Source organism: Parambassis ranga, chromosome 1 (genome assembly GCF_900634625.1).
Source record: "Parambassis ranga chromosome 1, fParRan2.1, whole genome shotgun sequence".
NCBI lineage: Eukaryota > Metazoa > Chordata > Actinopteri > Ambassidae > Parambassis > Parambassis ranga.
This window is the reverse complement of record NC_041022.1, coordinates 25,697,810-25,721,971: the sequence shown is the minus strand read 5'-3', so window position 1 is coordinate 25,721,971 and position 24,162 is coordinate 25,697,810. Positions and strand designations below refer to the sequence as shown.

Sequence of the window (24,162 nt, the reverse complement as noted above, 5' to 3'; positions counted from 1 at the left end):
TATAAATATAAAACTGTAAATAGTGGAAACAACAACAGGAGTGATTTCCCCAGAGACCATAAAAATGATGGACCTGTAGGTGACCTGCCTGGCTTCAGGCTACCTGGTTTGGTTTGGTCATGTTTAATAAAATCATATGTTCATGAATTGCATGAACTCTAAAACAGTAAAACCTGCTACGATTAGTCTGTAAAATCCACACTGATGCTCTTTGTACATAAATACATTTCAATGGGCAACTGACACAACACAAGGTAAAACTGACAATTCAATGGCCTAAGGTAGAAGATGGGCTATGCAGTTTTGAGTGATAATGCAGGGCTTGAAATGAATACTAAATCATTTTTTGGGTATGTGGTGAGTCAGGACTGTCTGAGAAAATAAATATTTAGATGTTCAATTTTGGCTGCATCTCTGGAGCTCAGCCACAGGGATCTTTGGGTTCCTCTTTACCTCTCTCACCAAGCAGAGGTGTGTACCTTAATGAGGAAAAAAAAACTTAAATGATTTCAGCAAATGGCTGCAATATAACAAAGAGTGAGAAATGTACGGGGGTTTGAATACTTTCCGTACCTACTGTATGTTCAACGTCCTGTAAATGTACTTAAGCGAGGATATGAGTTTTCCTACATATTATAGGCTATTCACAGCAACGAGCTGGGCGAGAGAACTAGCTCAAAAACCAGAGGAGTCTAGAAGGCAACGCATGTTAAAATGGCTAACATCAGAAATAAACACAGCCTGTTAAAAAAAAAAGATGACTCTGGTCTCGGTTGACAAGTACCAGTCTAGTGTCATCTGTGAGGTGAATTAGTTTTTTTTTTTTAGAACTCGTTTTAATTATAGTTGATCATAAAATATAGTAGATCACACAATATAGTACACAATACTGTAAACCACTCCAGTAATTTTGTTGATTTGAAATATAATTCCATGTCATATTTGAAGCAATATAAATGAAAGTATAGTGAATGAGAATATATTATCTGCTTTATGTGCAGTTTGCACAGGCTGGGGTATGTCTCAGAGGAATGAAAACCACTTGTTTCAGTGAGACTAACCACCCCCTATACTTTGCATCTACGAACTCTAACATTATATTGCCTCTATAGAAATAATACACATAATTTAGAAGATCGTCCATCCATCTAGTTTCTGAACCTGCTTGTGCCCAACTGTTCTAGTAATAACAGTTTCATTAATTACAATATACAAAGTTACTCGTTTTATTACATTTTTAATTGTACATAATTTGCAAGTGAAACACAATATACACATGGAATCCAGTATTCAGAAACAGAATGGCAGTAAGGTAAACAGCACACCCCCCAGCAACAATGGGAGAGGCTCTGTTTAGTTTACAGGACAATTTTCAGTCTTTTTTTCAGTATGATTTTTTTCACAAAGAAGCAGTTCCAGTCTGTGGTCTCTCCGCTTCACTTTTAACCAACGTTGAAAAAATTTGACACACTGGGAGTTGTTTCGGGTCCTTTTGGATGAACAGTTTTCAAGTTTGTACTAGTCTAGGCGCTGGATGAGCTTCTCCTCCAACATACAGAACAGGGCAACATGTGACAAATCAGAGATGAATACATCACAGGCTCTCCTGCTGATGCCCTTACAGCCTCTGAGGTCCAGCAGAGTCAAAGAAGAGAGGCGCTTTAGGTAGGACAGACAGTTGTCTGTCAGCTCATTGCAACCTGGATAAAGCACACACAGGTTATTTAGGTGTACCAGTATCATAGATTTTAGATTAGAGTTCTTCATAGCAATCATTTTCAAAAATGCCAGACAAATGTAATCAAACTTGAATTAAGTAAAGATAAATTCTAAATGTAAGTATTGGTAAGTCACAGGACAGATGCTGTAGCAGAGAAAGCAGTAACAATCTTGACAAAGGGCCAGACGACTGTACTCAGACACGCACCTGCCAGTATGAGCTCAGTAATGTTGTTGCGAGTGTGAGTCCCTGCAGCTGCAAGCAACGCAACAGACGAGTCTGTTATGTCCCTGCAGTGAGCCAAGTCCAGCCTCTCAAGTTGGTGCAAGTGGTGCTGAAGAAGTCTCAGACTGGACTCACTGATATCCAAACCAGACAGTCGCAGTGTCACCATATTCTTCAGTCTGCTGCGGGATGACTCCAAACCTGCAAACAAGAGGTTGAAGCAACGGTCACCTAAAGTAGCCAGTGTGATTGCTTTGAGTTACACGTCAATTGTCACCAGAAGGGAACTTATCAATTGAGACCAGTTTAGTTTTACCATTGCTGTAAACATGTTTATTTCTTGTTTTTGCAGCCCCTCATGCTGTGGCATGAACTACAATTTTTAACACTCACAGTGTCTTCATGCAGGGTTCTTGCAGGTTTTAGTAAGTTAAATTTAAGACCTTTTGAAAACCTTTCAAGGCCATTGTGAATGTAATTTTAGACCAACATGACTCATTACCCGAAACAAGATGCTGCAAATCTCAGTACAACTGTTGTATGACAGATGCTTTGTAATTGAGTGAAGAATCCAAAACGTCTCCGATTTTGATGTCTCATTGGAACCAAATGTAGCTTGAAGGTCGTTAGTCGAAGTGGTAGTGAAGCTGTGCTGGAGTGGACCGGGCGCTGACAGAGGGGAGGACGGCAGGGGTGATATACAAAACTGGGTGATAGTTGAGCCCGCTGAAGGCTTTTTACAGCAAGCTGGTGTTTGTCTGCCTTGTAGTGAGACTCAAGTGCTTTTACACCCAAGGTCCCTAACTGGATGGTCCTCTTGCAAGGTTTATAAAGAGCTTGCTGGTTGCAAGGAACCGCTTGCAACAAGCAGAGAAAATTGGTTTCCGGTATTTGACGTATAGTTTCTCTTTTCATGCATGATGTGTTACCTAACCCTAACTGCATTGATTGTGAGAACAATTACTGCAGTAGAGTGGTTACTCTATTCCACAGTCATGAGAACTGTACAAAAAAAAAATCCACATTAGTGTTACATGTAATACAGTAGGGCTGTATTACATTTTTATTGTTTTAAAAATAATTACAAATGATTGGGGGGGGGGGGTTATACTGAGCTTCACTCGTGGCTTTGAGTGGACGCAGACTACCGTAGATGAAGGAGGTGGAGTGATGTGACATAAGCTTGTTAAATACTCCACGAGCACAGAGAAATCTGTTCGTGTTCCTGAGGTGGCAGAAATAAGAATAAACTCCGTTTGGACCGGACTTTTCATACTTCATGAGAAACTAGTGTGCAGAACTGCTCATACGGCTCCACTGCAGCACACGCAGCGTCTCACACATACAGGTTCTGATGCTGTTTCGCTGCTAATCATCGGCAGAAGCAGCAGTTCAGGTGAACATGTATAAGGCGGAATTATTTGGGAAAACAGGCAAAGCCGTGAAATACCAAAGAGTAGCAACATCGCCCTCCTCCGCGTCCAACATGTTTGTTCACCTAAACCGCTGCTTCTGCTGCTGTTCAGTGTCTCCAAAAGTCTCCAAAACCTGTTTGTGTGTGTGTGACCGAGATGTGTGCCGAGAGCCGTGTGAAGAGTTTTACACACGTTCCTGCTTCAGAACGTCCCCTGTCCATTCTCACCAACAACTCCACTAATACCTGTGCTCTGCTCCATGTGCAGCAATGGAAAACGTCCCATGTGAAACAATTTTTAACCGTGCTGAGTTCTAGGCCGGTGTTGTCAGTATATGAAAAATTCATATTATAAAACAAAATCACATTAATTTCTTGCGGGCCGCCATTGAGATGTTTTAAGGCCTTAAATTTAAAGTTTATAATTTTAGACATTTCTAGACCCTGCAAGAACCCTGCCTGGAGGTCTCTGCTTGATGATAACACATACTTAAAGCACAAGTTTACATACCTTTTCCACTTACAGACATAGTGGATCATTTGCCTAAATAATAAACTGACAAAGTTGTTTTTGTCTCTTTTTCTTTGTCTGCTTTCAGGATGTATGTGAAAATTTGCTGATTTTGAGTCGTATTTATGCAGAAATGTCAAATGTTTTTAAAGACTCTGTATTTGCAGTGCATGTGCTGTTAGGTTAATGAAAAGGTTTTCTTAATTTGCTGCAGTTTTGTATTTATGTCACTTCTGTAGTTACTGTTGAGATGTAAATACCAGGCTTGGTAAGCAACATGGCTGCAAGAGCCCAAGGCACATATCTTTGATATCACACTTTTAATACTGTTAAACAACAGAAATGTTTATAGTGATACGTCTGGAGTTGTAGAGAATTCTAGAAAACTCTACAAGTCCAGACGCCTTGCTTCAATCTTCTCTACGTATGATGACCTGGATGACTGAGAATCTTCATCAACATTTATAGTGATAGACAAAAACATACATCACAGGTGATAAATAAAAAAACACAAATTAAAGTCTAGCACTGCCCCTTTTCAATAGCACAATATGCTATTATATTACCTCACATAAAGGACTGCATCTAACTCAACAAATCACAGAGACTGACAAATAGAAATAATGTAGTTACTGACCAGGTGGGGTGATGATCTCTTTAATTTGGGCATCTTTAAGGCCTTCACACCAGCACAGCTCCAGCAGACGCAGGTGGGGCAGAGTGGGAGAGACCAGTGCTGACAGACAGGACCAAGATAGACCTGTCACCCTTAACTCCCTCAGACCTAATAATATAAATAGAGATGGAGTGTATTATTGCATGTTCTGTTGACAAAAGGCCCTGTGTGTTTTTTGGGTGTTTTAAACCTGGGAGCCTAGTAAGCAGGCAGTTAAGCTGTCTCTTGGCCAATGGTGTCCAGGACAGGTCCAGAGAGGTGGGCTGACGTTTGATAATGCCTGCTAAGGCCTGGTTACTGAGTGGACTGCATCGACTCACGTCCATGTGGCTCCATAGTCGTTTGTCGCAACTCCTTCACAGGACAAATGAGACAAGACTTTTTTGTCACCAGCAAAAAACAAAGAATACTCAAATGCTGATAGATGCATGTTCTTTGTATAACATACCATTTGTACCAGGCTTTACAAACAGTCATGCAGGCTAACAGCTCAACTCTGTTTAAGTATCTGAATACAGACACCCAAACCTCCTTCTCCCCACCATCCTCATTGCCCACATCTTTAAAGGATGGCAGAGACAGCAATGATGGTGGCGACACTAAGGAAACAGTATGGCCAGCAGCATCTTCTTCATTTGAAGAAGATGTAGAGCGAGTTCTGGTGCCTCTGTCATCGTGGCTACCCCGCAGACGAAGCCTATGAGAGAAACATGCATACACACATTCAGAATCTGCACATTACCTGCGTACAGAATGTAGGTTAGTGCACACACTTAGTTTTTTTTAAAAAAAATCTGCAAAAATAAAAAAATCAGTGTTTTTCTATCAATATGGGGTGCTGTGTTTTTAGAAGATTTTCAACTGGAATATTTCATTGAGATCTAGGATGTGTTATTTTAGTGTTCCCTTTATTTTTTTGAGCAGTGTACATACGCGAGAGTCACACAGATGTCTCATGAAGACAAGAAAAAACAAGAGAAAAGTAAAGCTGCAAGCAGCTGCGAGCACGAGCGGGGTTTAGGGGGGCGGGCGATCGGGAAGCAGGAAACTCACGCTGTGATACGTCAACTGTCTGTCACTCAAGCGGCAACGCCCATAATTAGGCGTAATTTTAAGTCCGAATACAATTGAAACGAGTGAGTTGAAAAAAATTCACCCCCCCTACAATTGACACTAGAAGAGGACCTATCATCTGAGACCACAGCGATTTTTTGTACCAGGCTGTAAACATGTTCTTTTCTGCTGTGAAATCGGCCATTTTAACATGGGAGTCTATGGGAAATTACTCGCTTTTGGAGCCAACCCCCAGCTGTTGCAGCGTGAATTACAAGTTTTGACACTTCCGCATGGGCTTCCACTTTGAGCCCCTAAGGTTGCCGCTTGGGTGATACATATGTGTGCCAAATTTCATGGTCCTGTATCAAACTGGCCAGAGGGGCTTCGCGTTAGGGGGCGCTATAGAGCCATTTTCCCATGTACGTTTCAAAAGTCAGCAAATTTCAAAATTTTTCTACTAAGTTTGGTGAGTTTTGGGGCACGTTAAGGCCTTCAAAATTGCGATCATCGAGTCGGAAAAAATAACCCAAAGGGTTTCAATAGGGCTCTTGCACCATTTGTTGCTTGGGCCCTAAAAAATCTAAAATCACCGCAGAACAGCATTTGGGAGCTCTGTAAGAACCCTTGTTGAACAGGACTGCATTTCTCTGAAAGTTAGCTAAAAGCTCTTTGAAAAAGTGTGGATGTCTAACATTCACAATTCAGCTTAGCCTATTAAAATTCTGTCTTTCAGCACTGTCAAAGTTTCTGATTAGTTTTTTCTTTGTTTCTTTGTTGCTATATATTGCTTGGTCCTTATTTTCCTATAGAAGACCACATCAGACCAAGTCAATATATAAAAACTCATATCTTGATTAGATAAAACATTTTAATGGTCAGGTCCCTAGAACTATTAATATGGTAATACCGGTAATTGAATGGCACCAAGTCAATAACAATAGCAAATAACATTTTATATTATAAGTAGCAGCTCTAATAAATTGTAACCATTTATTGAGTTGTACCTTCCAGGTCCTCTTGGGGTTAAGTTGTCCATGGTGGAGTCTACACTCTTAAGTCGTGAAGGTTTGGATAGAGCATTCTTTCTCTGGACGAAGCCCTGCTGACCACTCAATGCAGCTAGTCTTGGACCCATAGCTGCTTCTAGCTTTGGAACTATAGAGCCTTAGGGGTGAAAAGTTTAAAAAACAATTTCTATAGCGAGATACAAGTTGCTTGCAGAGTAAATGTTGGGCTTGAAATCTTACCAGATTGCCGCTTGGCCTTGTGGGGGCGTTGCAGAGTGACAGTCAAGTAGGAGCCATTCAGGAGGTCATCATTTAGATCAGACACCAGGAGGACTGGGGGTTCTGGGTCTGAATCCCAGCACCCTTCCTCCTCCATCTCCTCCTCCTCATCCTCCTCTTCATCTTCCAGTGTGTCCATATCCTCCTCCTCCTCAGGGTCAAACTCCTGCCCCTCACTGTCTTCGTCTTCATCTTCATCTTCATCAGTCTTGTGCTGCCTTCTACGTCGATGATGCTGTTGTTCTTTGTCTCCCTCCTCACTGTCCTCCTCTTCGTCCTCTTCTTCATCATCATCGTCATCATCTGACTCCTCAGACTCGTCTCCTCTTCGATGCATCCTAGAACCCCCTCGTAGCCTCACACCTCGTCCCCTCCGCCCAGTATCCCTGCCCATGCTAATACCTCGTTTCAGCTTGCGGATAGACGATGAGGTGGTAGTTGCAAGCCCTCCCCTGTTTCCTCTGTGGGCTAAGCCTCCTCTCAGCAAGCCTCTCCTGTTGGCACCAAATGGCCTCCTGGTGGAGCTGCTCCACCCACGGGCATGAAGTGCAATCCTTCTTCTCTGAGAGGCTGCAAATGCATGGGTAAGATCATGCTATTATGATCAGACATTTTTACTTTTGGTGAAACGTTGAACAGTGAATATTTAAATATCATATTTTGTCTTGTGTCATGACCGATGGCAATGAAAATCTTCATTTATTTGCAGACAAACCTTCGTCGTCATCACTGGCAGAATCATCTCCATCACGGCTATGTCGTTGTTGTCTATAAATTTTGGCCATGCGAGCATCCAGCAGGGAAGAAGATTTCCTCTTCTGGACATAGGAAGGAAGATAATATAATAATCATTGCATATGAAAGGTATAGCTATTCTGAGACAAATTAAACCAAATCTTGAAGTGCATTAACAAATAAACGCAATATTTTAAAATACGGACATCACTTACCGCTGGAAGGCTGTCACCTTTCTCAACTTTAGACTGTTGGCATAAAAGGAAAAAAAAAATTCACAACCAATATCAAAAAAGTCTGATTTGAAAAGAGATTTGACTTTGCATTTGTAAAAGTGTAATTTCACATTCTGTTGTGAATCCAAATAAAAGCGCCTATACAAGCTCTACACAATCCCCCTTAGAAACCATTGTAAAAGTAACATTTAATGCTCTCGAATTATGGTATACAAACCATTACAAACAAGGAGAAGAGGTAGTGATCACCCCAGAATACATCATTGCACTCATACCAAAGACAAGAATGTTGACTATTTGTAACTGTTAACTAAATACAGTGATAGAGTTGTTACAAGGCAGTACCAAAAAGTCAATGGATCTTGCACAGATTCGAATGATTTCAACATCAACCTTCTCGAACACAGTCAGGATCTGAACTACAACTGTGAACGCATCCTTGGAGATATCAATTAGACAAAATCCAATAAAAAAAGTCATCAGTCCATCTCAGAACCAAGAGAGACAAACCCATTTCCACTATGGTAAATGTAAAATCAGTAATTGGCCTAGCATGTATGTTTTTTGACAACAGAAGAAGCAGAAGCACCAAGCAAAAACCCATGCCAGCACATGAAAAGACCCCACAGAATAGAAAGCCAAATATTCTGCTATTACACACTGAGGGACATCAAATGTTCTTCAGAACTTCTGCTTTCCAACATCCTGCTTGATAACAAGTGGGGAATGATGTGCCAGTTAGTGTGCTGATAACATTTACTTGTAATTTGTATTTATTTATAATATGGATATGGAAAAGTACTTAACAAAAGTCAGTGCAGCTCAGCTTCACATCTGGGAGTGACCCAATCAAGAAATTCTTTTAACATAAACAACCACAGGTTAAAACTGTTCTAAACTATGTTGATTATGAGTAGCAATGACACAAATTATTTAGAAAGTAAGTAGAAGGGAAAGCAGTATAGAAAATATGAGCTGAAAGCAGCTTTAAAATGAAATGAGCTAATTGTGTGGGAAAAGAGGTGCTTGGGTGAACTAAGGAAAAAGATGTAATTGTCACACCCTTTCAACAGGTTTGTGTTCTCTTCCTTTCTTTTGGAAAGCAAAGAAGTGGTGGGGTGCACGCGACAGACGAGTGGATTACACAGAGTAGGCGGCACCTCTCACCAGTCTCGAGGTAATTGGCTGAGAAGGCAGAGGGGCCGCCACCAATAGAAGTGACGCTGAGGAAGAAGAGCAGGAAGCAAGAGGAGGAGAAGGGAAGAAACCACATCGGATAACCTCCCCTTCAAGCTGGGAGCCCACAGGACCCCCTACAGTAGCAGAGGGCCCAGGACCCAGCCTGAGGACCAGAGGACCATGGGGACAGATTTGCTGTTGGTGACCAGCAGCCAACGATTCATCACTGCCTGATGACTGACGGGTTAAATTAAACTCAAAGAAAACAAAGCAACCAAAAAATGAGTAAATTATGGAAAACAAAGAGGAGACACAGTACCCATTAGCTTGGAAACAAGTGTGTGTAACCTGCTTTAATTGGTAACTATTAATTGTGTACCTCTGGGTCAGTGATCCCCTGAACACACTTTGGGCACTCCCAACAGCTGGGTAGATCTTTATTCACCACTCCTTCTCCCTGAACCTATAAATGAAAATGCAGTTATATTCATAGAAAAAGAGGCAGATGAATACAGTGAAACATAAATGTGCTGTACCGTGAGACAGGCAGGATGGACAATCTGTGCACAGTTGGAACATTCCATCAAAATGAGGGAAGGGTCACCAGTTTCCTCCTGATTAGGCTCCTTGCAGATCTCACAAACTGCAGACAGAGGAAGGCCCGGCTAGAGAACACAGAAGCTGGTTACAACTCAGCCATGTTCAACACACTTCTTTTGTATTAAATTATTAAACATATGAATTTAACTACATTACACTATGAGTCCTAAAAATCATGTTTTAGAAAATTAGTGTGTAGTGCAAAAGAACATGTATGTGTAACGCCCATATGTCAATGAGGCAAACACTACTGCCTCACTTGAACTCAGTAGGTGAAACGTCAAATACAGGAGTAAAATGGACCTGTATATGTATGTGATTAATTAAATTAATGTTAAATTTAGTAATTTTAGTAATTAATATTTATATCATGGTACAAGATGTAATGATACATTTTGTTTAAAAGTATCAATAACCAAAGTCATGCCAAGTATGTCATACTGACATTTTGGCTGCTGTACTCTTTAGATTTCAGCAGGTTGTAAAAACAATACCTGAGATTTCTTGTTAAATCTACAATGAATAACAAATAAGCTGTTCAATAAACTGTTCAACTTTTTTAGATGCATTTTTGATTTTTCTTAGGCCACAGTTTAACAATAGACTTTTTGCCTCTCGGTGGGTGACACCACACTGACATATGCATACCCTCTGTACTTGAAATGAGACACTAGTGTTTGTAAACACAAGGTTAGAGTAAGACATCCATAAGATCATCCAAGGAATTGAACAATTCACATTTCAACATTACATCCCATCATTATTATAATATTTAAAAACTGTTATATGATGATAGGCTAGGATACCTATGAATGTGGCATGTGCAAATTATTGGAATGTTTTTAACTGACATTTTCAGGTGCAAATAGGATTTCAGTAATCATTTTTTTAAATCTCTATTTTGCACATATAGAGTACAAATATAAACATATATACAAAAATAAAGTTTATATATGTACATACATACACATGTAAACTTTAAAGTTACGTACAGAGAGACACTGCCGTAGAACACAGGTCTGCTTGAGTTTCCCTGGTCCTCCAAACTTTTTCATGTCTCTGCAGAAGTTACAGTCTCCACACTCTGGTCTCATACAAGCTTCACATCGTTTACATCTGAAACAGAGGAAACATTAGATGAAGGATTATAGAAGACAGACAGACACCTACACTGACTTCATACTAGAGGAGCAGATGCTCAAAGTTTTCTTGCAGTGTATTAGTGTTGTCCACTTCTTTGTTTTTCCTTTTCAGCATTTTAGGACAAAGGATGTAAAGCAGCAAAAGGCACAGGCTTCATTCCAACTAGCACCACCACTGCAAAGAGGACCTTATCCTTCTACCCTGCTTAACCAGGTGAGCTACACGCACCGGTCACTTTATTACACCTGTTCAATTGCTTGTTAACGCAAATAGCCAATTATTCAATCACATGGCAGCAACTCATGCATTTATGCACCTACACATGGTAAAGAATTTGCCCATAAAAGGCAAGGTGGGCAGTGACACCTCATGTGTTCGTTGTGTTTACAGAAGTCCTCTGGAGCACCACGGCAGTGAATCTACATGCCATCTAAGTGTAAGAAGTCTCCGACTTCTCCTTTGACTGCAAATTTGCTAGTATGTGTGCCCCAAATGAATCTTATAACTTCTAATCTAAGTCTAATCTAACAGAAATACACCAAAGGTCCAGTAAAAACTAAAACTAATACCGTACACATATTCTACAAGAAAAAAATAAACCAGTGAGAAGAATTTGTTGAAGTAAAAAAAACAAGCCTAAACAGGCATACCGGTAACTGAAATCCACACACAAAGCTTTACCTGACTCTGCGCCGTCTTAGCACAGACATGGAAGAGGCTGGTTTCTGAGGTCTTGGGATGATTTGAGTGGAGGCCAGTTTAGGACGAGGAGGTGGTGGTGGTGGTGGAGGAGGCTGGTACCATAAGGGCTGTTAAAATGCAGCAGAAAAAGGTACAGGAACAATGATGATGGCTACAGGAAAAAGGGGTGAACTAAAAATGCAGGTGCAAATACAACTCGACACCAACACAAAGCAGGAACTTTTTACACTAATGTGCTTTTTCGTATAGTTGTTAATACTGTATAAACGTGACCATGAGTACAATTATTTATTTTAAATTGTTGCTTTATATATATATAAAGATTACATATATACATATGTGTGCGTCTCAAAACTGCTCACCCTCTTTGGCCATTTGACAATGGGTTTTCCTGTGTAGGAATATTCTGGATTGTCATTTGCATGCTCTTTCAATAATGCCTGCAGTGAAATAAAAGAGAGGTATGAGGGCATATGTTATCAAGACAGCAAATGGGTTTTATTATAATGCTGGCAAACTGATATTCAGATGGACTTTACCTTTATGTGTGTAATAAGTGCTGCAGCACTTTGTATCCCTGCAGGGATACACTTCTTATTAGAAGACAGAGACTCTAGTTTACCCAGCACAGTCCACAGTCCGTCCAGCTCAAGAGGAGTCAGGTAGACTTTAAGAGCAGGATTGTCAGACTGCTTCTCAGCCTCTGCGGCACTGCCACCATCCTCCTCATCCTCTTTCACATGTTCACTGGTTGCATCAGACCGGGACGGCTTCTTCAGACCTTAGAAAACAGTTACACATTTATTTGGCGAAGCTGAAACACAGGGTCGATGTTCTTCCCAAACAATATGGTAAGCAAGGTCTTGTATGAGATACAACTTATGCACATGCCAACTCGGCGAATGTAGGTTCTCGCCACATTCACTTGCAACTGCTCTACTCACAGTGTAGATGTCAAGCAACGGGCCACTATATGGCATCAATCCACTGTTTGGTTTGCCTTGTGTTGAACTGAATAAAGTCTATTCAAACACAATATCTGAATCATAACCTAAACTAACTCCTGAGGGATTTTTCTCTGTGGTTTAAAACATATCTCCTAAAACAGGGGTATTCAACTTAAAGATAAAGAGTTCCAGTTAGAAAAAACATTCTTGAAGTAGGTGTGTGTGTATATACTATACATATGTACGCACACATGCCAATATATTAAATTCAATTTTATTTATATAGTGCATTTTACAGTCAGAATTGTCTTAAAGCCCTTCACAGAGACCCAGAGCCTAAACCCCTTTAAGAGCAACAGTGGCAGGAAAAACTTAACAATTTTAACAGGAAGAAACCTTGAACAGGACCCGACTCATAAGGAGAACCTTCCTACTGACAGTCAGCCAGTTAGAGGAGGAGAAGAGGGAGACAGGACAGAGAGGATGAAATAGAGAGACAGAGAAACAAACATGCAGCAAACATCATACATTACAGAGAACAGATATGACGATATTATATCTACACATACAAGTAGACGTGTATTCCGTTTGCTTGAAAATAATCTGTAATCCTCTGTCCTGTCTTCCCTCATCCTCCTCAATCCAATGATGGTTATTGAACCCTGGTCTAAATTTTGAATGCACTGTAAAGTCCACAGAAAATAATTCAAATGTCCACTGGCTTTGTCATATCTAGAGAGCAGCATAAATTCTAGTGCTTTGCAAATTCCAACAGCAACTTTCTTTGTACGACAGGTATGGCAACAAAGACGTGAGTGTGTGAGAGCAGAGGATAGAGGGGAGGAATTGAATTTGTGGATTTACTGAATATCAGCGTGACAGAAACAACCTGCAACCCATGACAAAATTAGCGTAACTGTTTAACATTACTGTAGGACTATTTACTGTTTCTTAACACATTATTTATCTAATTATTCAAGGTGCAAGAAGGCTGTACTGGTATCAATGTCTCTCTTTTCCTTTCTCCCATCTTTTCATGTATAACCTGCGTGTAACTTGCCTCCGAGTCTCTGTCTGTATTCTAAAGTCGCAAATTTTACCACCTGGAATGCCCAGACTTACTGGTTGAGAGTTATCACGTGGGATGAATTAACTGGCATGTAATTGGTCTATACATTTCCTAATGAGCTAAGCCACAACTGTAAAGTCAACGAAAGCTGCACCGCGTAAAAAGTGTCCCGTCAGGTTTGTAAAAAATAACCTGCCGTTTTGGTTGTAAGTTCGGGTCTGTATGGGACAGCTTCTGGTTCCGGACCCTTTTTAATGATCAGCAATGTTTCAAAGACGCATGACAGCACATAAATAAACTTCACAAAAACACTGAAATATAATAGTGGTTCTATTATGGCTGTTTACTCACCAATGCCCAGTGAGTGTTTCTGAAATTCTGGTGTGAGGTAGGAGATCTTGCTCAAACTGAAGACATAGCGTTCCAACACATACCAACACATCTCATAGTAGAAGGGGTAACGAAACTTCACTGGAACCTGTAACAGGTGACAGGGCCACTCTAAAATCATCACTTCCCATCATTTCGAGCTTACCGGTATATAGTTAGGGAAAAAATTATTTGAACCTCTGCTGACTTTGCAAGTTTGCCCACTAACAAAAAAAGATCAGTCTATAAATTTAATGGTAGGTTTATTTGAAGTGAGAGAACAATACCAACAAATCCAGAAAAGTGCAGTTCAAAAAAAGTTATAAATTAATTCACATTTTCACAATTTGATTGTTTGTATTTGATCCCTTTGTAAAACTTGCTTTAGTACTTAGGTAGGTAGGTAAAACCTTTGCTGACAGTCAGAGGTCAGAGGTTTCTTGTAGTTGGCCACAAGGTTTGCACACATCTCAGGGGGATTTTGTCCCACTTCAGCAGATCCTCTCCAAGTCATTAATGTTTGGTGGCTGATGTTTGGCAACTCAGACCTTCAGACCACAGATTTTTTATAGGATTAAGGTCTGCAGACTGACTAGGCCACACAGACCTTAATATGCTTCTCCTTGATCAATCCTTTGTTGCCTTGGCTGTGTTTTTTGGATCACTGTCATGATGGAATACCCACCCACGACCCATTTCAATGCCCTGGCTGAGGGAAGAATGTTCTCATGGAGTCATAGGCAGCATTCCTCCTCCTCCAAACACAGCAAGTTGAGTTGATGCCAAAGAGCTGGAGTTTGGTCTCATCTGACCACAACACTTTCAGCCAGCCATTTGCTTCCTTGAGCAGGGGGACCTTGCGGGCAATGCAGGATTTCAGTCCTTCACAGCGTACTGTGTTACCATCTGTTTTCTTGGTGACTATGGTCCCAGCTGCTTTGAGATCATTGACCAGTTCCTCCTGAGTAGTTCTGGGCTGATTCCTCACCGTTCTCATTATCACTGAAACTCCACGAGGTGACATCTTACATGGAGCTCCAGACCGAGGGAGATTGGCAGTTATTTTATGTTTCTTCCATTTGTGAATAATCACACCAACCGTCGTCACCTTCTCACCCAGCTGCTTGGTGATGGTCTTGTAGTCCATTTCAGTCTTGTGTAGGTCCACGGTCTTGTCCCTGACATCCTTGGAAAGCTCTTTGGTCTTGGCCATGGTGAAGAGTTTGGAATCTGGATTGACTGATTACTTCTGTGGACAGGTGTCACTTATACTGGTAACGAGCTGAGAGGGCTCCCAGTGTCAGCTCCTTACCTGTATAAAGCACACCTGTGAGCAGAAATCTTACTGATTGACAGGAGATCAAATACTTATTTCATTCATGAAAATGTGAATTAATTTTTAAATTTCTTTTCCTGTATTTTTCTAGATTTTCTGTTCTGTTTGATTGTTCTGTCTCTCACTGTTCAAATAAACCTACCTTTTGTTAGTGGGCAAACTAACAAAATCAGCAAGGGTTCAAATAATTATTTTCCCAACTGTATAAGAGTGCTGTGATCCCTACCCGCGTTCTGTCCTCTATATTACAGATGTTAAGCTGCATAGGGATGTTGAAACTGTGCAGGAAGTTTCCTCCAAACACCATAGAGTCCATGGGGGTGTAAACAGCATGAATCCAACCTGATCATTAAACAGAGGCATTAATTTCTGTCACATGATCCAGCAGTATATTCTGATGACTGTCAAGTGTGTACCTGACGGTATGATCAAAGTGCAGCCCTGCTTCAATTCAATCCTCTGGCAGTCAGATGCTCGATCTCCCAGGAAGATATCTCCCTGTTTCCCAGAGAGCACCCAGTTCTCATACAACTCCAGGTTTTCAGGGGTTGGTGGGATTAGCCAGAATACCTAAAATCACACAGATTTTGAAACCCAATCTTCCCTCCTCACAAGTTGCCAGTTTTAGTGCTGTATTGGAAAGCGTAAACCCCTGCTTTTCTTATTTAATTCTACAACATATAGTCAACACAAATGTACAACAGAGCAAAAACTAAGGTGTAAAAAATAACTCAAGAGACAGTAACAGAAGGGGCACACCAATTAGCCATAACATTAGTTAATGACAGGTAAATAATACTCATTATCTCATGTTCATGGCACCTGCCAGTGGATGTATATTATACATATATTAGGCAGCTCCTAAAAGTTTGTGTTTGAAGCAGGAATAATGGGCCAGCAGGAGGATTTCATCAATTATAACGGGCCAAATTGTGACCGATAGTGGTCCAAGGAAGAAAAAACACTGAACTTGCAACAAGATTATGGGCCGCCAAGGTTCAATTATGCATGTAGAGATCGAAGGCTGGCCTGTGTGGTCCTATTCAAAAGACAAGCTATGTATGTAGTTCCAAAGGCTGGAGACATTCATATGCTTATGATACTTATTTTAGTGCATCGAATTTTGTGGTGTGTTGGGCTGTGGAACAATTCAGGGGGCCCAGGGTGTCATAATGTTATGGCTGATAGGTACAGATCCCCATCATTGTTGCACCCACTTTGGTCCCTCTCAGTATGTGATACCACACTGAAGTCCCTCCAAAGTCAATGTGAAAGTCTGTGTAGCAGCCTTCCACACTCATCAAGCAGTATCTGCAGAGACAGAAATTTCATTCAAACATCAATTTGTAAGAAAATACCTCGTTCTGAAATTAAATTTAGTACTAAATGAGTCATTTTTCAGTTGAAGCTGGTACAGACTTGACTCCAAACAAAAAGTGAAAAATGAGGGACCAACTTCTGTACTTTGGGGTACTGCATGTCATTGATGGCATTGGTTGAATCTCTCTGTCTCTCTTTCAGATGACGAGGCCACATGTTGTCCACCCAATCTATGAGATCTATCTACATACAAAACAGAGGAGAACAATCAGGACAAAGAGACTTTCTGTTGAAGGATTTCCTTTGTAAGTGTGTATGTGTGCATACTGTGGCTGGTCTCTTGACAAGGTTCTCCAGCTTAGTGTGACTGAATTCCAGGCTGATGACATTGTAGAGCTTCTCTCTTTGAGATGGAGGGGTCTCATAGTACCGTGTCCACTGAGCCATGGACATCTCCGTCCCTTTCTGAGTGCTCACATCCATCACATCTATCATGCGTCTGCTACCTGAGAGGAGTGTTTCTATTATTTATTCTATTCATACTATTCTGCAATGGTATAAAGCACAAACACAAACAGTACTATTGACAAAGAGGACATGGTGACATGACGAGTGTAAAATGTAGTGACTAATCGTGTGTGCAAGTGGTGATGGGGGCTTTATAGGCATTATCAGGACATCCATTAATTTCATACATCCAACTATGAGCTTAGGCACACACCCACTGTTCTGGGCTTAAAGAAAGGGAGGCATGGGGTGGGACAGCAGGGCCATCTGGGCTCTGTCCCTCTGTACATTGTCAGGCCCGCCTGCACTGTCCATTCAAACTTAAAGCCCAGCCCAACAAGAACTAGTTAGTATATATAGTTGGCCTGCCTCCCTTTACCTTGCAGGGGTTATTATGATTATTATTAAAGAGTGGAGTGGTTCATATGGGTGCTAATGAGATTATTATTGAGGGAGGCGTCATGCTAGTCCATGCAAGTCATACTTTCCATAGTGGTATGTTCTCTAAAGAAGTCTATTCATACTAATCTGTTGTTCTGCTTTACTAGTTTAGGAGGATTTTAGCAACAGTTAGAGCAATGGGTAATGTATTTGTGTTGTGTTCAGGTATTATGAGTGAAGTTTATTTTACAGAGTGAACAAAACAATGGGAGCCTAGGATGTGAGGTCAAGGGTTTGTCCGTGATGTCAAAGGCCCTGCTTTTCAATATAATCAGTTGTCTTATTTATAAAAATCCTTTTTCAGTTATTATAAGATATAAATGTGTAAACCTATATAAAAATATTAATACATGTATTTAAAATGGTGGAAATATGTAAGCCTTTACTGAAATGTAGTGCTTGGTGAAAGGGGAAAATGGAAAAATAATTACATGCTATATTTTTGCATATTAAAAACCTTATAAACATGCTAAAAGACTGAATATTTAGTAGATGAGGTTTTGTCTAAGTCGGACAGGACACAGCTCTACCTCCAAGAATGAAGCTGACAAAACTTACCAACAAACATCTTGACATCATTGACACTGAAGTCTGGATCTGGCATCCTATTGAATAAAAAGTCTCACATCATGTTGTCTGGTTTATACTGTTAATTAGGTCATGTCAGTGGTGACTGCTTGAGGGAGAAAAATAAGTTACAAATGTAAAATTTCTGGTCAATATAGATGAGAAAAAGAAAACGGGGGTGCTTACTTGACTCCCAGCCCTTCAGGCTTTTCAAAAATGATTGGATCTCTGAGACCCCCTCGTTGGATGAACTCATATGTAAAGTCTGAGAAATACAGCAGCAATTACAATCCCCAACTAGATAAAGTGCAGGTTAAAACCATGTCTGTCCATACCATATATGACTGTGTATATATATGTGTATATATATATATATATATATATTTGTGCAGGTGATTATGACTTCAGAGTGAAGTTTAAAGCATTAACTATTAATTCAAATCACGTTAACTCAAGCTGCCCTTTCTGCTAATTAAAACTGATGCTGGTATGAGACGTTACACTATCAAGTAAGATGCTTATGGCACTTGTTAAACTTTGTCATGGTGAACTGAGTTTGTATAAAACAAAGTAAAGTGAACAACACTTGCCTACCTTTCCCCTCCATCCGAACTACCATGTCAGAGCTAAACCTCTGACTGTTAACCTTCTCTTCCAGGTCAAACATCCTCCTTCCATCAATTTCCTCATCTGAGATGCCATCATCATGGTAACGTCGCCTGGTACCAGCCCGCTAGTGAGGGGAGCATTAGGGGGGAGATCAGAAACACATCTGTTAAATAGTGTCATTTCTAGTTCTCAAAATTAATATGACTCACCCCCTAATTCACCATAAAGGAGAAACTATGGCCTCAGCGAACATAACACGAGATTATTAGGACAGAAAGAAAGTAGGGCTTCTTTTCAGAATCAGAATCAGAATCAGAAATACTTTATTGATCCCAGGGGGAAATTGCTTAAATTTTTTAAAATTTTATACACTGCTCAAAAAAATAAAGGGAACACTTAAACAAAACAATGCAACTCCAACTCAATCACACTGTGAAATCAGCCTGTCCAGTTAGGATCAACACTGACTGTGAATCAGTTTCAGCTGCTGTTGTGTAAATGGAACAGACAACAGGTGGAAATGAGAGGCAGTTATCAAGACAGCCCTATAAAGCAGAGGGTCTGCAGGTGCTGACCACAGACCATTTCTCTGTTCTCATCCTTTCTGCCTGATGCTCACTTTTTATTTTGTCAGTGCTCTCACCCCTAGAGGTAGCATGAGGTGGTGTCTACAATTAACACAAGTTGCTCAGGTAGTGCAGCTCATCCAGGATGGCACATCAATGAGAGCTGTGTCCCTCAGGACAACATTCGCAGCCTCATCAGCATGCCCAGGTGTAGTAGGGAGGTACATACAGGCACGTGGAGGCCACACACACTACTGAGCCTCATTTTGACTTGTCTGGAGGAATTTCCACTCAAGTTGGCTCAGCCTGTAATGTGATTTTCCACTTTTAGTTTGAGTATTGTTTCCAAATTCAGACCTCCATGGGATAATAATTTTGATATACATTGATCATTTTTTGTTATTTTGTTCTCAATATATTCCACTCGGGTATGAATGAAGATTTTCAACTGGAATATTTCATTCATGGAGCTCTATGACGTGTTATTTTATTGTTCCCTTTATTTTCTGAGCAGTATATTATACATAATAATCTTTATAAATCTAAATAAATATTTAAAAAAATCTTTGCATTGCCCTCAAATATTAGCGCTAACTGATGGAGACAAAACTAGGGGGCTCCTGGATCATGACATGTGACACAGGGATAATCCCAGGATGAGCCTCTGAGCCCCTTGTGCTCCCTAATCTCTCCCACCTCTTAACTAGTTTGTATGCTGCATCATGTACATTACATGATTTAATTTACTATATTTGAATCTGAATAACATAACAGTTATTTTTGTTTTTTACAATTACAAGTGCATTTTAGGAGGCTGGATGAAAACTAAAGATTTTGGTTAGAGCAAGTCAGTTCTAACTAAAAAAATTAAGTGACTAAGTGCACTAAGATTAGGCAAAATCGTATCGTGTGCAATTAATCGTCAGAAAAACGATTAATATTTGCCACTTATCTATTATGGCGATTAGTGCCTCGTCATCATGACGCATTTTTTGTTGACTGGTTGCAATCGAGGGAAAGATGAATGCGGCCAAGTACAGGGATATCCTGGACGAAACCCTTTTCCAGAGTGCTCAGGACCTCAGACTGGGCCGAAGGTTTACCTTCCAACAAGACAAGCACACAGCTAAAATAATGGAGTGGCTTCACAACAACTCTGTGACTGTTCTTGAAGGGCCCAGCCAGAGCCCTGATTGAGCATCTCTGGAGAGTCCCACCAATGTTTACCATCCAACCTGGCAGAACTGGAGAGAATCTGCAAGGAGGAATGGCAGAGGATCCCCACATCCATGTGTGAAAAACTTGTTGCAGCTTTCCCAAAAAGACTCATGGCCGTATTCGGTCAAAAGGCTGCTTATACTAAATACTGAGCAAAGGGTCTGAATGCTTAGGACCATGTGATAGTTCAGTTCTTCTTTTTTAATAAATCTGAAAACATGTCAACAATTCTGTGTTTTTCTGTCGATATGGGTGCTGTGTGTACATTAATGAGGGAAAAATGAACTTAAATGATTTTAGCAAATGGCTGCAACATAACAAAGAGTGAAAAATTTAAGGGGGTCTGAATACTTTCTGTACTCACTGTAACAATGGAACTTCAACATGCAACAAATAGTGTAATGTAACATGACAGACATCTCTGTTCAGCTCATTTGACACGAGAAATAAAAAAAAAGACATGTTGATTATTGTAGAAACATTCAGAACTTGGGCACTCAGACAGCTCACCTGCTAGAGTGGGTGCCCCATTGTCCTCAGTGCAACTGCCATGTGCTGCAAGTCATCTCTCACTCTCTGCCCCTGCTGATTCCTGTCTCTCCACTGTCAACTACCAAAGGCAAAAATGCCCCAAAATATATATTATCAAAATTTCTAGCCATTTATATCCCTGGTAAATAAACGTTTGCAGACTTGCATTTGCATCTGGCCAAAAGATAATATTTCAGGGTATAATAACCCTCGATTTGATTTACCATTCACCTGCAGAATAATTCATGGCATTGTAATGATGATTACTTGTACATAATGGTTGTCTATTTTTTAACCGTTAGTTCAAGACAGCGTTTTACTTTTAAGCGTGAAACTTACCAGCCTTTTGCTGTGTCGTGGCTTGGAATTATCCATTATCACTGGGAAAGCTATATATTCAACGGCACTATAGCCACTAGAACACATTACAGTCCATCCTAACGGAACATTAATCCGTATGATGCTGACTAACAAATCTTGTGGCGACATAAACATTTGGCTACCCCAAAACACATCTCTTGAACGCGCCTAACGTTGCACGTACCTTCTCTAAATTTCCTTTTTTCATGTCGTTCACATTCACTGACTTCACTCGGAATTGCGTCGGCTGGGCATGGGAAGTGCAGTGAAGGGCTCATTTAAAGATCCTAATTATTCTACGCTGACTGGAAGAAAACGCGCGTAACATTGTAATCAACATAAAACCAACACCGTTCTAACAGTTTTGTTTCTCCCGTTCACAAATCAAAGTCCTAAACAGCCTATGTTTCCATCATGGTGATAAAGATTATAAAAACAGATGCCGGCGACTAGATATCCAAATTAAAAGCACATGAACAATGACTACGATTAGTACTAGCGTAGTAAAGTTAACGCCGTCCCCGAACAGACGCCATTTCCCTCCAACCGCAAAAACATTGCAACATCCCGCCCACAACGTAACATCGGACCAATCACAGACATGATGGACAAGTATTCATTTAATCACTGACGTGTCACTCATGTGACGTCTTTTGTGGCAACTGTGATTGGACGACGACAGCCAGTAAACGCAAAAAAGAAGTCGGCAAGCTACCAATAACAGCATTCGTCAATAACCTCATACCTTATTGGTTCTTCCATCCCAATGACGTTTATTAGAAGCCAAACACAAAGGAAGAGACCAAGAGAAGCAACGAATCGTGTGATGTTACAACATACGAACCACCGCCCCATTACCCAGCATAACCTAACTAGTCATCACTAAGAACTAACCAGTTACCTTGAAAAATAAGGTTTTTGACGACGCTTACCCCCATAGTTACACAAATCCTTCCACCTCCAGGTGCCGGCAGTAATCCGAGGTGGGTGACGTCCTCTTTGTTGTTTTTTTCTTACAAAGATTCACATCACAGAGGACACGTTTTCTTTCCTCCGCCTCAACAAGAAAGTGACTGCAGGTCCATAAATGGAAGCGTACTCTGAACAAACGGGCGGCGGTTGGCTGGAAAATGTTGCTTGGCTTTTGTGATTGGTGGAAGGGGCCTGTCTTTCAATCGTGTGTAGCTAGGATACGGCAAGCGAGAGGAACATGGCAAACCGTGACGCGCGCTGCAAATGAAACAAATATCACATATAAACGTAATTTTGTTTCAGTCATTTTATTATTTTCTAATAACTGGAAAAAAGCTACAACAATGACGTTTTTACAGATAACAACGTCCCACTTCTTATATTACATTGCTACAAAGTCCTCAAATAAGTTAAACAGGAAAGGGACAATTTGTTGATCTAACACAAAGAGCATGTGAATGTCGTGAATGTCAAAGACTAACCAGAGAGTAATAGATCAGGGAGGAAAGTACACAAACACACAATGAATTACATATTCATAATAAACAACTAACACCTAAAGCAGTAAAACATCTGCAAGGCAGTATTATTGTAACCAATAAACAGGCTTTTTGTTCAGGAAAAAAAGTCTAATCGCACAATTTAAAATTAACTACCTTCTTTTTTAATTCATTTTTACATTTTAACATCAACACTCTAGCACATGGATTTTTTTTTAGTAACTTTCTTTTTTCATTTTTTCAGTATGTCCACATCGTATTAAATGTATCATCAGATGCAGTCATGTAGTCAAAGTACTACAAAGTATTGGCACAGCAGTATGGTTCTACATCATAACATACCACTAAAAAAAAAAACACCAAAATGGCTGTCTCCATACTGAGTTTATATAGTGCATCATAATACGTGTGGTGGCCTGATTATTTTGTGTGTGTGTGTTTTTTTAGCTTCTCCTGAGTTGATAATACTTCAAATCTTTTTTTAGGCAGCTTTGAATGGAAGCAACAGTAACCTAAGGGCTGCAAATAAGGATATCAATACTTTGCATGTGGAAAAGTGGAAGATGAACAGTTGAAAATGAAGGTGAAAATAAAATCAAATGCACTATCTGCACGTAAATGTTAGAGAACAAGGGCCATATTCACAAAGATTCTAAGAATCCCCTCAGAGAGTTCTTATCTCAAAATCCCTAAAAATTAATAAGAACTCTTAGCTTAAATTTGATTTAAGAACATTCTCAGAGCGACACTGAGTAAGGTGCAGACTGAAAGTCTGAGCTTAGTGAGGAGGTGTGGTTGTCCCATTTCTAAGTGTGACACATTGTTTAAGGAGAAAACAGCATAGAATGGACAGTGAAATGAAGTAGTTTTGTCTCAAATGATGATGTAATCATAAATACAAATGGCTTGATGGAATTCAGCCTATATGATATTAACATGGAACTACTTGCTCATCAACGTTCTGTTATTGCTGTCTGTTAAATAGAGGCACTGGTTGGAGCAGATTTACCTGCAAACCAAATGAAAACAGGAAAAAGAACATGAAAACCAAACTGGACAGAGGAGCCATGCTCACTCTGAGCACAGTTAGCTGACAAGAGAAAAACGTTCTACTAGCAAAATCCAACCCAGTTATTACGGGACAATCCAAGAGACAGACATGAGAGGACAGAGCGCAGCAGATCAACACTTCCTTCCTCCTGGTTTTATGCACAAGTGAGGAGTGTGAAAAGTGATCGTGTTAATCTGCAATCTTAGATGAGGTCAACTGCAAACATTATGGCCGCTCCATATGTAGCGTTTTTATAGCTCACCGTCATTCATAGTTTGGAGAACGTTTCTCCACTCTGTCACTCCATGTCCTCTCT

General features: G+C 40.3%; 1 protein-coding gene across 13 annotated transcripts; it reads right to left on the bottom strand.

Moving 5' to 3' along the window:
• Positions 1-1,210: 1,210 nt before the first annotated feature.
• Positions 1,211-22,412, bottom strand: kdm2aa (lysine (K)-specific demethylase 2Aa). 13 transcript variants are annotated; one of them, XM_028416345.1, is made up of 28 exons: positions 22,256-22,412; positions 20,943-21,042; positions 20,167-20,317; positions 18,634-18,787; positions 18,226-18,304; positions 18,031-18,077; positions 16,852-17,030; positions 16,661-16,767; positions 16,422-16,515; positions 15,621-15,774; positions 15,431-15,546; positions 13,851-13,977; positions 12,023-12,264; positions 11,846-11,923; positions 11,463-11,590; positions 10,631-10,754; positions 9,575-9,703; positions 9,418-9,501; positions 9,027-9,293; positions 7,839-7,871; positions 7,604-7,706; positions 6,850-7,458; positions 6,607-6,766; positions 4,995-5,243; positions 4,737-4,900; positions 4,508-4,654; positions 1,928-2,146; positions 1,211-1,700 (listed from the first exon to the last, which is right to left on the bottom strand). In XM_028416345.1, the coding sequence occupies exons 4-28, from the start codon at positions 18,704-18,706 to the stop codon at positions 1,519-1,521; spliced, it is 3,894 nt and encodes a 1,297-aa protein (XP_028272146.1). In that variant the 5' UTR covers positions 18,707-18,787; positions 20,167-20,317; positions 20,943-21,042; positions 22,256-22,412; the 3' UTR covers positions 1,211-1,518. The 13 variants fall into 13 exon arrangements, with proteins under 13 accessions (XP_028272146.1, XP_028271882.1, XP_028271979.1 ...); XM_028416081.1 differs by lacking the exon at positions 22,256-22,412 and adding an exon at positions 21,303-22,173; XM_028416178.1 differs by lacking the exon at positions 20,167-20,317 and having other exon boundaries at positions 18,634-18,772.
• Positions 22,413-24,162: the final 1,750 nt, after the last annotated feature.